Genomic DNA, 12917 nt, shown 5'->3' on the forward strand with positions numbered 1-12917 from the left:
GTCTATAACACTTGAAAGGTTACAGAATTGCTCCTTTTTATGAAAACATTTACGATTACATCTGATTGCATCCCTAACTAATTTTCAGGATTTCAGTCTGCCATTGGTTTTATGACAAACTGAAAGGTTTGAAAATGTGTGTTTGGTCATTCATTGTGGTTGCATCGAGGCATGAGAACTGAGTCAGTAGCCTAATGGAATTCTGGCTGCGTGTTGACTGAGGCCTCCATTTGTGTCTTCATGGTAATGTATTCAATACCAAGCCAAACAGAGAGTTAAATAATCTGGTCTTCCTGTGGTGCATCTGGTGACGATTGGATTGCCACATTCATGCAATGGCTGTGTTTTTGAAAATCCATATCCTTTCCTTCCTTCCTTAATGGTACTCAAGTATCCAATGTTGTGGTATATGAGATGGCCATTGTCGCATGTATGAAAGTACTGATACGTGTTTTTATCCAACGCTTCTTCCTAGTTTGACCTATGCTGTTGTTGGTGAGTGTGAAGATTAAGGAGAGGTATTACTGCCCAATAGCCATTCACTGTAAATGTTGGGTTCATGTAGTGCTATTGATAGCTATAGAAATGTTCCAACAATGGAACCACAGGATTTGGACATTCTGGAGACAACAGGCTCTGTTTATATATTCTATTGAAGTGACCAGCTCTAAGATAATGAGTTGTCCATAAAGTCTCCACTGTAGCATGTTTATTTCTTTGATGGTGCAGGGCAATTGTACGTTTCTGTGTTTAACCTGAATGACTGTTTCAATAACTGTTCAGGACTTTTAATGATATTTTCCAACCTCTGTCAAGACCCATTCGTTCACTTTCATTTGGGGACACTGGGCAGACCTTTGAAAGCTTGACCTTTATTCAGTTCTTTTTTGTCAAAAGAAGAAAATCGTAAGGATTCTGTGATGAACAAGGGCATCAATTTCTTTGTCTAAACTAATTAATAATGAGAGAGACTCCAAAATGGGCTGTGTCAAATGGGACAATCGTCGTCCTTTCTTACTGGACACTTGACCTCATGGGGACAATTATCCTAATCATCTTCCACCAGCCTTCACCCAAGAGGAGCCAAATGTCCTTAGCATTTCGGATTAACACTTCTTCCTGATCGAAGGGACAATAGAACAATTTTCTGATATTTGACAGTTAAATCTCTTTTTACTTGTCATCCAATACTCAGGAGACAGTTGGCACGAGAGTCAAGGTTGACCTGCCACTAGGGGTTCGGCATCACTCCCCAGGATGCCGACATTCAATCACATACGCTAGATTATTCATGTCATTTTACACACCATTGGTCTATTCATCACTCTGGTACTCTGTGTATTTCAGGCATGGCTGAAGTCTTCACACACCATACATTCGTTTTTATCTATCATTGATTGGATAATCTCTTCAGCCAGGCTGTACATTTCTATCGTACTCACTCATTTCTTGAAATCGGTTTTGGAGAAGTTTCATTTTGAAATAGGACTTTCGTAAACAGAAAAATATATTTATTTCAAGACTTAACTTAATTGTGAAGAAATTCGTTTCAAGGTTTGGGATACTGTCAAAAAGTGATTTGAATATCGGTGTAGAATGCATGGGATATTTTGAATTGTATCTGGTTAGGGACTCTCTAAGTTGTATTGATATCCAATGAAAGGAATGAAATCAATACTGCCTCAGATTCCGGGCTTAGAGCTTGGCGGTTAAGATTGTCAAATGTACTTTTTATGTGTACCATATCGTACTGATGAAATATGAAGCACTTTCCTTTGTCCAGAGATCCATTTGTACTGCAAGAACACAATACACTTGCATGAACTCAGCACAACTCGAGGCAATGTTACTTATGGTTTCAGGATGAATAATTAAACATTATGGTAACATGGCAGAAGGCTGGTATTGAAGTAACTGCTATTTGACGGTATGAAATACCTCATGTTCCAAATGCTGCAATTATTAGTCAAGGTTTTTAATCATGAATTCTTGATAGGTCCGTTGTACCTGAATTAAGACTACATTAGGTGCTAAATAGACCGGCAAATCTTACATGTGCCTCTTGATGTGATCCAGGTTCAAATTTCCATTTGTCAAAGAAATATTTATGAAAAACGGACGGTTTTGAATTGAATTTGCATCCAATCTGTAGTGCTTGTTTGCAGATTTGGTTCACAATAGTCTGTTGTATAGTTGACTTTCAGGTCAATATTTGATTAAAATTTGATCTAGGAACACATCTTGCATACTAAAAATCTTTTTCCAAAAAATCTGTTTCACTCAAGTAACACCACTTGGTCAGATTTTGACAATGTTCACCTTACATGCTTCAAATCTTTTTCAGAAAATCTGTTTCATTCAAGTAACACCACTTGATCAAATTTGAACAATGTTCCTACATTAACATGTTGTTGTTTGTGATAATTGGTACAGGTCAGTGTTCAAATGCGATAAGAGTGGTTTAAAAGCCTTGATAATGGAACCCAAATTGTCACATTTAGCTTGCCTTCAGTGTTCTCTCGTTACACCTTTCCTATAAGCATGTCGCCAAGTGGACAAACATCCAAATGTCACACAGTATTGAAGCCCAAATCCCGTTACAGTATCATGGCAACCAATAAGAAGAGCCACACTTCCATGTCTGGTGGAAATTCTTCTCCCATATATTGGAGAATATGATCTATCACGGGTGATGAAGATGACACTAGCAATTAAAAGTGTGATGGGAGCTTTACTGGTTGCATTGAACTGTGATGTGATATTCTTTTGCTTCTATTGCTCCAAGTACGATTTATTCGCTCGTCTCCGAGAAAGGAAAATACTCTGGCGCAATTAATGGTGTATCTCATAATAGCAACCCATCATTAATCAGGACTAGTTTCATAGGAAATATTCTGAACCTGTTATGTATTTGAAGGCTGATAAATGGTTCTGTTGCAATTTCACGTTTGTTGCTTTTTGTGGAGGCAGGGCTCCCGATTTGTTTTATGTGTCGTCATCTGACTGGGAGAATGCCTTGTTCTGTTCCTGTTCTTGGATTGTAATGTTCTTGTCTGTAGTTTCTTTGACATCGGCATATGACTGCAATCCATCAAAGCCCATAGCCTTCTAACATCAGCGTTTAATCATTGGAATTAATCATGATCTAGAACGAGATATTTATCGACAATATGCTTGCCATTTATTGATAAACTGTATCAATCGGCTGAATGTTTCATTTCTTCAGAGAAATGAATTATTTTACAAGATGGATGCAAAACTTCCTGAGTTTTTTTCCATGTTTACAGCAACAGATGCATCTTTAAATAGTCTTAAAATCACACTTGGATTGGTTATGGTTTCTTTCATGTCTGTAGTTAAGGGTTTACAGTTTAAAGCAGATCATGCCGCTTTTCTTGAAGTTTATCTGTATTGATGACAAATATACGAGAATATGTCGCCACAAGTAGTTGCAAGATATCTGATGCAGCATTAAGCAATAATCACTTGCTCACTCACTTCAGAAAGGTATTTAAATTAGTGAGTACACAAAGACATTTTGAATTTCTAGTTTTTGCTTTCTATAGCCCGTTCCAAGAATAGAGCATTCAATAAATGTGTTTTGCATGTTTCTATCGGACATTGATGTATGTTTGACATTTGGACCTGATTACATAGAGCATTGCAAGTAGGTACAAAATAACCTGGAGGGTCTTTATTCGTTTCATCAGACGTGACCGAAATATTCATCATGTTACCAAGATGACAAATATATGTATATTACTGATGACTTTGGAATGTTGGTGGGTGTCTTTCGAAATAGAGGTTAGGGTAAAAATGGTCAATATGGTCGTTCAAGGAAGCTATTAGTTGGAGTGGGATCGGACAGCATTAGATTCCCTTGTGACTGGGCACGATTCCTCATGTTCTGTGTTCAAATCGGTCACAGTCTCTGTCTTATGAATGAGATTATTGCATGATCAGAAATTATTTTCCTACCCACTTCCCTGGCATAGAGAATATCTGAATATCTTTTCGGTGTCCCAGGCATTATTTGAGTACAGACCCGTACCTTTGAAGGTCACCTGCTTCCAGATGAAGGCTGCAAGTCACAATTTACATTTTTCCACTGAAATAATTTCTCAATTGTTAAGGCAATGTATTATTCACTCCATGCATATTTGCCAAGATACATTAGTGGGCTCCTATTGTCTATGTGCATGTGGAGAGCCTTGTGGGACTGTTTCATTTTTGCATTTACTGCTATCGTTATTTTGCCTATTCACAAGGGCCCAGTATCGCATGCATTATTGACTTGTCCGTCCTTGTTGATTGGTTCTCTTTCCTGGTGTCCATTCAGCCGCTATCTTTGATGCTGTTGTTGCAATTGTTTGGCTCTCATTATTGATCAGCAAGCTCTTTAACAGCGGTTTAGAAGAAATTTTCAACAGTTACAAAGTCCAGATCTATCTCACTGCTCCCAAATTCTGTGTCTCATGATTTAGCAATTCAGGAGCTGAAAGCACATTGGGAACATTACTTTTTAATCTATTTAAGCATCATCTGGCCATTTGTTTGAAAGCATTAAAACCGCCTTTTATTTTGGTATACCACATCAAATATATTCGTTATAGCCATTTTGACATTGCTATTTGAAACTGGGGTTTTTGTCACTCGGGAGGTTAATAATTCAATCATGATCCAAATACTACATGGGTTTTTTGTCGACCACACAAGCTAGCTAATTGACCAGCGTGTCTCTAATACGTTTCAACTGCAGCCGAATGCTTTTGCAGACTTTGTTTACTCATTGCGGGCCTGTAACAGTGGACATTTGGAGGAAATGGAGCTGGGAAGTATCATGTGTGGCAATCGTGCAGGCAAAAGGGTTTACACGGCCGATGTTCGCTTATTTGAGGCCCTCGGCATGTAGCAGTTGTGGGCACGTGAGAATTTCAAGTAGTTGAGAATCAGAGATCTTCCAAACGTCTCCTGTTGGCTGTTAGATGAAGCTATTTTTCCAAGGCAAATGTTTTTGCAAGAGATTCCTAATGCCACCAGTAAAAGCATTTTCCCTGGCACTGATCAAAAATGTCTTTCTCCCATTTAGCATATTTATTCAGATCTTCAGTTGGTTAATCATTAAGGGTAAGAACGATTGTCTTCAAAGTTGATTTTCGGTTCGGCGAATCAAACGAAGCAAATACCAATGTTGATGCACACAGTTTAAATTTCTACGTCAGGCGTTCATTGTGTCATGATAGGATGTTTGTTCTCCTATAAAGGATTATCATTCTCAATCAAACCCTGGTCACGAAGATCCATCAAATTATCGTTTGCAATATAGCCAAGGCCCACGGGGCGATAAGAATAGCATAATCCACTTCGGTGGTTTTCTTTGTCTCGTCTGAAACTTGTTCAAGTCTGGAATGATATTTTCTGCTTTAAAGGGGAATTACATTTTACATGTACTGTCTGCCGCACATCAGAAGGATCAAACTTTAACTCAACTTTTTTGCCATCACCTACGCAAACACTGTTGAATCACATCCAAGCTTGATATGTTCTGCTTGATCGATACATAAAGTCCTTGGGGAGAGTTTTAATGATATTTGATGATACATGCACGTATTAATTTTATCAAAAAAACTGCATGATGGGAAGGTCTGCTGTTGGACCCATTACAAAGGAATTATCCTATTTAGGAATGTCTGTCGGTTTGGTTTGGAACAGGAAAGTTTAAAATCATGTATACCATGTAATTTACAAAATACAAAATCACCCTGCTTGTGAAAGGACAAGGTTTATCAACCTCAAGAAAATGTTTCCTTGGTAATAACAAAAAACGTGAATTTCACAAATTGCTTGAATTTTAATATTGAAAGAGAAAGAGAAAGACACCAAAAATGTACACATGGTCAAATAGACAAAAAGGGCCATGATATTGATAAAAAATACTGTCCAAAGCAGTGTTCATCCAAACTCCACCGTTAGATGTTATTGCAAGATAGGATTCTCAATGGTTACTGAGAGTAATGCGGTACTAATAATTCAATGGCTAATATGGCCTAATTACCTATTTGATTACATCAGTTGACGATGGGATAGTTGTGTTAATAAATGCTTGTCATTAGGAGCATTTTCAGTGGAGAAATTTGATATAATTGTTCCTATTGTTCCTTGTCGGAATTTATCCTGTAATCAGCTATGGCCGAAATGGATAATTGCTATTTGTTTTAGATTAGTGGACTTCTAGGAGATCAAGCGCTTCAGCCATTGTTGATAATGTCAGTACGCTGCCTTTTGACATAATATGACATTTGGAAGTGTGTTCACAAGAGATAATGATGATTAATTGATATTGACCACGATGTTCTTGGAGCCTAATCATTATCTTCTGTTCTGTTGTAAAGTCCTTTGAACAGTGTATAGATTTGTCCCCCGCTGAAATTAGGTCCAAATTAGAAGGTAAGAATATGAAGAGTTAAATCTATCGAAATGGTACAAATTAAGTACAAGAACAGCTTCAAGTCTGAAATCCAAAATATTTGATATGCAAATCAATAACACGTTGAGAGAGAGTGTGAGAGAGACGGAGAGGGGAAATATGAGAGAGTGTGTGAGAGAGAAAGTGTGTGTTACAAATGTGGTCACAGTTCAAATGATGCAACTCCAAATTATATATGTTAAAACATGCTTTTAGCACCAATGATACGTCTACAAGGAAGACTGTTTGAATTAGATTAAGAGCTTGTGAAGTATTTGATCAACAGCTAATCATTTGATGTAGCTTAGAATTCCAAGGCTTGGCATAAGATTGGGTCGATGCAGGTCTGAGGCAAATGAGTACGTTATGACCGGGAATTGTGGGAGAGAAAGCGACCAAGTGTCATCGCTTATTTGATTACGAATGGGAGATTTGTGGAAGTAACCTCATCAAGACGAGGTGCCGACTGCCTGTGAAAGCCAAGTGGAAAAATCTGCTCCAATTTCTAGTGGAATCTGCTCCAATTTCTAAAAGCAGAGGCATGTTGGGTAATTGCTGTATGATAATCTCTCCAAGCACCTCATGGCTGCCTCTGACTTGCGATTACACAGCTTTATTGAAGTGATTGCGAACAGAACCAAAATCAATTGTCCACAAATTATGTTGCTTTGTGTAAAAAATTGTTCGTGTATTTTCAGTAGGAACTATGCGAAGGGGCAAAATTCAGGGGACAAAACTCAAAGACTTAGGCTACTGTTTGTTGGCCACAAATATATGATTGCCTCCACTTAAAATTGATTTTTTCGGATAAAATGGAAATGACTTGACCTTAGGTCTAGCATAGAGGAAATTTTCCATAAGGGAGCGATCAAACCGAGTTAGTTTGTGGTCATAATTGGTGCCTCCCAAAGAGCTGGTCCACTGTGCTACATTCACGTCTAAGGCAGTGCTTTTTTACTTTCGCGGAGTTTATCGATTTTGTCCATGGAGATAATGGCAGATTGAATTTGTGTTATAATTAACAAATACTATGGACTAGAGGAGGCAATTTGAAACTTGGACACGTTATTTCCTTTGTTGACTTCCCAAATTTGATTTCCCCCAAAGTAGCATTATTGGTGCTTATTTTGGTATGGACATTACCCAAGTGGGATCAGTAGAAGGGACATTTATTCAATTGTAAACTTACAGCTGTGTGTCAGAGATTGTCCCCCTGATTTGATGGTTAAACAGATCGATCTGTATGCTGGTGTTGAGACACATGCCAAGAATGCGTCAGGTAACGCGGTCACCTTGCTCATCTGTAACAAGACATCTCAATCCTCTCTCACTAGGCAGTTACCAATACCTCGTGTGTGTATAGAGTGAGTTGGGTTTTATGCCGCTTTTAACAGTATTCCGACAATATCACGACGGGGACACCAAAATTCGGGGGAATCGAACCCGGGTCTTTGGTGTGACAAAGGAACGCCTTAACCATTAGGCTACCCTACCACTTGTTTGTAAAGAAACATCTTGTTGTTCTGCAATGCAGTGAATATTCCAACGATATGATGATGGTTTTTCAGTGATCGAGTCTGGACCAGACAATCCAGTGACTGATATCATGAGCATCAATAATTAGATACATAGAGAATCTCGCCCAAGTGTCTACTGATACCAATTATATCAACACGAGTTGATAAAGTTACAAATATCCAAGGCTTGCCGAGGATATTTTTACTTTGTCAACGAATGTTGATATGATTGATATCAGTAGACATGAGGGAGAAATTCTATTTATCATCAAAATTCATTCTTCATTAGTTTTCAATGAAAAATGTACATCTCTCAACACTGTACTACCATATATCTTGCAGTGCAGTGATGTCATAGCATTGTGACGTCATCAAGTTGATGACATAGCATTGTCAGGGCATTGTACAAAATCTACTGTCAAAACGATATCTCCTAGGATCTCTCACAAGCGATATCTCCTGTGGAACCGTGCAACCGTGTCAGCATACCTGACCACCTGATCCCATAATTCATGTTTAAGATCAAGTGTGGGTTACTGTCCTAACTGGATCTTTGTGGGGTAGAGGAGAATGGGTTCCCAATACCCAATGTTTGTTGGAGAAACAACCCATGAAAATGCTTGATTGGCATTTTAGAAGATGATATTTGATGAACATAGAGATTTTTCTGGGTTACATCTTCTTTTTTATTCTCGAGTACAACGTTTCAGGGCTTGTTCTGGCCCCATCATCAGGTAAACTGAACAGTAACTGTTAACTCTGGCCGTGACGTCACAATGCTTATGACGTCACAATGGTTGTTTGAGTTGTCAATGGCGATGTCCAAGAAAGGGAGGTTGTTATGCTGTACATTTCTAATTCAATCAACAATTTTGTATAAGTATCTGCACAGTTCTAAATTGATCCATTAATTTTGCAGTAAATGACATCTTATCTATTCATAATAACATGTATTCTATTAGCCATGTCATCTGTATCTATTGACCACCACATGTATTGCGTCGTCATAGCATTGTGACGTCATAAGCATTGCGACGTCACGGGCCAGAGTTAACAGTTACTGTTCAGTTTACCTGATGATGGGGCCAGAACAAGCCCTGAAACGTTGTACTCGAGAATAAAAAGAAGATGTAACCCAGAAAAATCTCTATGTTCAACCCATGAAAAGCTGGTTACAATGTGTGGCATGGCTCAGTCTGTATCAGTATGCCAACATGCAGTCGGGCACTGATGTGTATGAACAATTGGAACCGATTGACGATTTACAGATTGCATATTGCAATGATATTACTTGAACATATTGCCAGGCTTACTTAAACACACACTAAACACCGTGACATTGGCGACATGTCACCCAGCTAGTCCGGGAGATACAATTTAAGTTTATGTTTTTATGGTGTGTAGTCATCTGGTGAGGTTCCCCATGGTTAGGTTGCGTCAGGTTCATTCAGCAGCCATGTTTGTTGGGAGCATTGGGTCAATATTAATGTATATGCATGTGTCCTTGTTCTAAATGGTGAACCAGATGTGTGGTATTTGTTTCACAATGAGTACTTCATGACATTTATAATTATCGAAAATGGATGAATTATTCATTTTCATAATTCTAGCTTACGTTCATTTGTTTGATTTGCCTAGTGAAGTCATCCGAAATGCAAAATACATCTTTTGTAGAAGAAACGCTGTAAGCCTTATGGCTCTGATGGTATAAAAATCACATAATGGGGCATAAAAACGTGTAACTTTTGCCTGAACTAAAATGATAATAACTGTCTGATATCTTGATCAATATTACTGAAATTGTGAAGATTGTATCAAGGTATTTCTGGTTTAGCTTTTGTCTCGATGGAATCTTCCTAAAACCATTTTCTTTCTTCCAAGTTGTTCAGTCTTGAGACAGTTATAGATTTTGCAATATGCTTCACTTTGATATGTGACAAATGTTGAATTGAGCAGGGAATGATATTCTTCAAATCAATTCCAGGATTAAAGCATGTGCTATTGTGCGCTCAGTGCCCTGAAATCAACGGCTAATATGTTTTTCTAATGTGCATTATATTTGGCACTTGAACAAGTGATTGTACCCATGAGTGGCACTCATCCTCATGCCTCCCATCTTTCTCTATCACCATCCCGATCTGGAGGCACGGCCACCGCTTGTGGAATATCAGCAAGCAGATTAGGCAAGCCAATATCTGGCGCTCACATCACATTTAAACTCTATGCATAGCAGGAACATTATGGCCACAATCCCAAGCCTGTTTTTACTGATGAATCTTAACACGTTTTTCTCTGTTTCAGGAGATGAAAGTTAACTGGGCAACTTCTCCAAGTAGCCAGCCCAAGCAGGACACAAGCAGTAAGTTATCTCCCCTTACTATTGCTATTACCAATGGCTCTTCTGGCTGCAAATGGCACTCACAATTTATGGGCAATTCCACGACAACCCACACATGGGGCTTCTGTTAGGAGCGACCAAAAAGGAAAAATCAAGCAATAATTAACTTTGACCTGTCATATGTCTGTTACTGTTGGCTACAGCTATTTAGCCATTTAGTTCCAGGACCCTTGCATTGGGTGCTTCAAACTGTGTTACTTTTAGTTCATTCTTCATGTAAAATCTGCAATGTTTTGATACTGATATCATTGCTTGACCTTTAACATGTGAGATCGTGTATCTTTAGAAATCAACACGCTCAAGGTGCCCGACACTGTCAAAATTGATACAGAAAAACACTCGATTAATAAGTTAAATTTTCCGGTTCTATTCAATTTTTGCGTATTAATTTCAGTATTTGGTAAGACTGCAATTAAGATCTAAATTGTGAGGATTTATGAGTTCACAAAAGAAAAGGAATGACAAAAAAATATTTTCTGGGCGACAAAACTATTCATTTCTCATGAGAACAAACTGAAATTTCTCCTTGTTATGTTGATAAGAAAATGCTTGAAAATGTTCAGTATAATTGCACACAGGAGAGAGTTGAGAATGAAAATATGCCAAATTCAAAGCCAGGTACTTTGGACATGTGAAGGAACCGATTCCTGAGTGAATTGACGCATATGGAAGAGAAAAGTCACTGTTAGGAAATCGCTGATTCTGGGAGCACAAAGCTTTTCTCAGTCGACCACAATTCATACATAAATTAGAATACTTTACTTCAACAGTGAAATAGAACTTTTCTTATTTACAAGACATTTCAAGGCTGTTAGAGGATATTATTATTCATACTGTTCGAGAAATTCAGAAAATCCAATTTCCACTTGTTCCAGCAGTTGACACAGTTGACAGCCTGTGCTGTGAACATAGATTTGCAAATGCCTTGGATTTTGTGACAATTTTGGTATTTCATTGTAACAAAAATAATTTAAATGAGTTTTTCCATATTCCAACCTGTTGCCATGGAAGCTGAACGAGTGTCTCTTGAATTGTACAATGTGTTAATGGTGAAGTATTGATTTTAAAATATTGCAGGTTTGATCAAATTGCCATCATATTGCTTATATCTGATCATATATAAGGCCATGAAAATTAATGGAATTTTTCTATTGCAATTTATTTTGTGTTTTTTCATCAGTGGACAGTGAAGTGTAAAATGTCAAACAATTTTAACATTAGTCTCTCAACATTAACAGTTTCTTTTTGCCAAAGGAAATGACCCTTTCATTATCAAAGAAAAACAAAATTACTGATCCCTTTAAAAACAATCCTATTATCAACATGTAATAATGACCCACATGAAACATTCATGAACTTTTCATGGCCTTACTGCAGTCATATTTCTGTCATACATGTATATACATATATCTGTGTTCAGTTTATCATGTCTTGCTTGTAAATGAATATCTACATAATACTAACACATGTTCATCCCAAATCTAAGCATGTTTCTCTTAAGCTTTGTTTCGTTGTCACAATACTTTTTGTTAACTTCTAATATCTCTGTCCTGACAAATCCTTGTTTGAGGTTAGTATGCCCTGAGTTTTGTTGAAGGGCAAAGCAAAATATATATTTCTTGTGATGTGAGAACATCAACAGATACTTCCTATAGATAACAATTGATGTTCATCCAGGTAACAGGCTGCTGCCTTCCTGCAGGAAACAATATTTGAAAGCAGTCTAACTTCAAACACAGCAGTCCATTTTTCATGATTTAATTTTCTGAAGAGGTTCAAGGTGTATTTCATCAAGTCTTATTGGTCAGCATATCCCATTATTTTCAATAACCAATTTTTCAGTTGCTGAAATTATTACTTTACAAAATGGACGATGCATGACAAAAAAGATAGCGCTCAGCGTAATTTATTTTCCGAGCTGTTCATAACAGATTTTCTGGTTTAGAGTCTAATTCTGACCAGTCCGTCTCCACATTCTACGCATTTGCCAGCCATATTCCATTATAGGTGCCAATACGTGTCAGAATTCAGGAAGAGAGAGAAACACAATCATTGAATATAATGCTTTCTGTGTTGCTTTGAAGCATCCTGTTCAGCATTAATTTCAAGTTTTTGTCCTTGGTTTGGACTTGACTATGGATAGAAAGATTTTGAAAGCAATCAGTGGCCAACCAAACAGTCATCTATTGATGGATTGGCGCAATATGTCACTGACATTTAAATCACTTTTCCCCACAAAAAAAAGTGATTTCCGAAGATTTTTATCCAACATCCATCATTCTTCTCGGTGAAAAGATATTGGAAAATTTTCACGGCTTTTTTAGCCTGGACTCTGTTAGGCCATGCTTTTCTGTGTCAATTTTAATCCATGTCAACCCTCCTACATTTCATGGAGGTGTGAATTGAACGGTTCAGTCAGACTGGAATGAATGCTGGGTTTTTTCTGGATGAAAAAGTGGTGTGGACAAGTTGAGCTTATTTGTTTTCTTCTCATTTATTGATTATTCTGTGCATGACTACAACCTCCGAGCTCTTC

The 12917-nt window shown here is 37.7% G+C and overlaps 1 protein-coding gene across 9 annotated transcripts in view; it reads left to right on the forward strand.

The window, feature by feature from the left end:
* Positions 1-12917, forward strand: part of LOC124256979 (nucleolysin TIAR-like) — a 223072-nt gene that overhangs the window by 138346 nt on the left and 71809 nt on the right. For all 9 annotated transcript variants that reach the window (XM_046690940.1, XM_046690945.1, XM_046690937.1 and 6 more), the window contains one exon: positions 10285-10342. In XM_046690940.1, the coding sequence (XP_046546896.1) occupies positions 10285-10342 (58 nt within the window). The remainder of the gene's footprint in view (positions 1-10284; positions 10343-12917) is intronic.

The sequence above is a fragment of the Haliotis rubra genome, unplaced genomic scaffold (genome assembly GCF_003918875.1).
Source record: "Haliotis rubra isolate DU_JTF1 unplaced genomic scaffold, ASM391887v1 Scf646, whole genome shotgun sequence".
NCBI lineage: Eukaryota > Metazoa > Mollusca > Gastropoda > Lepetellida > Haliotidae > Haliotis > Haliotis rubra.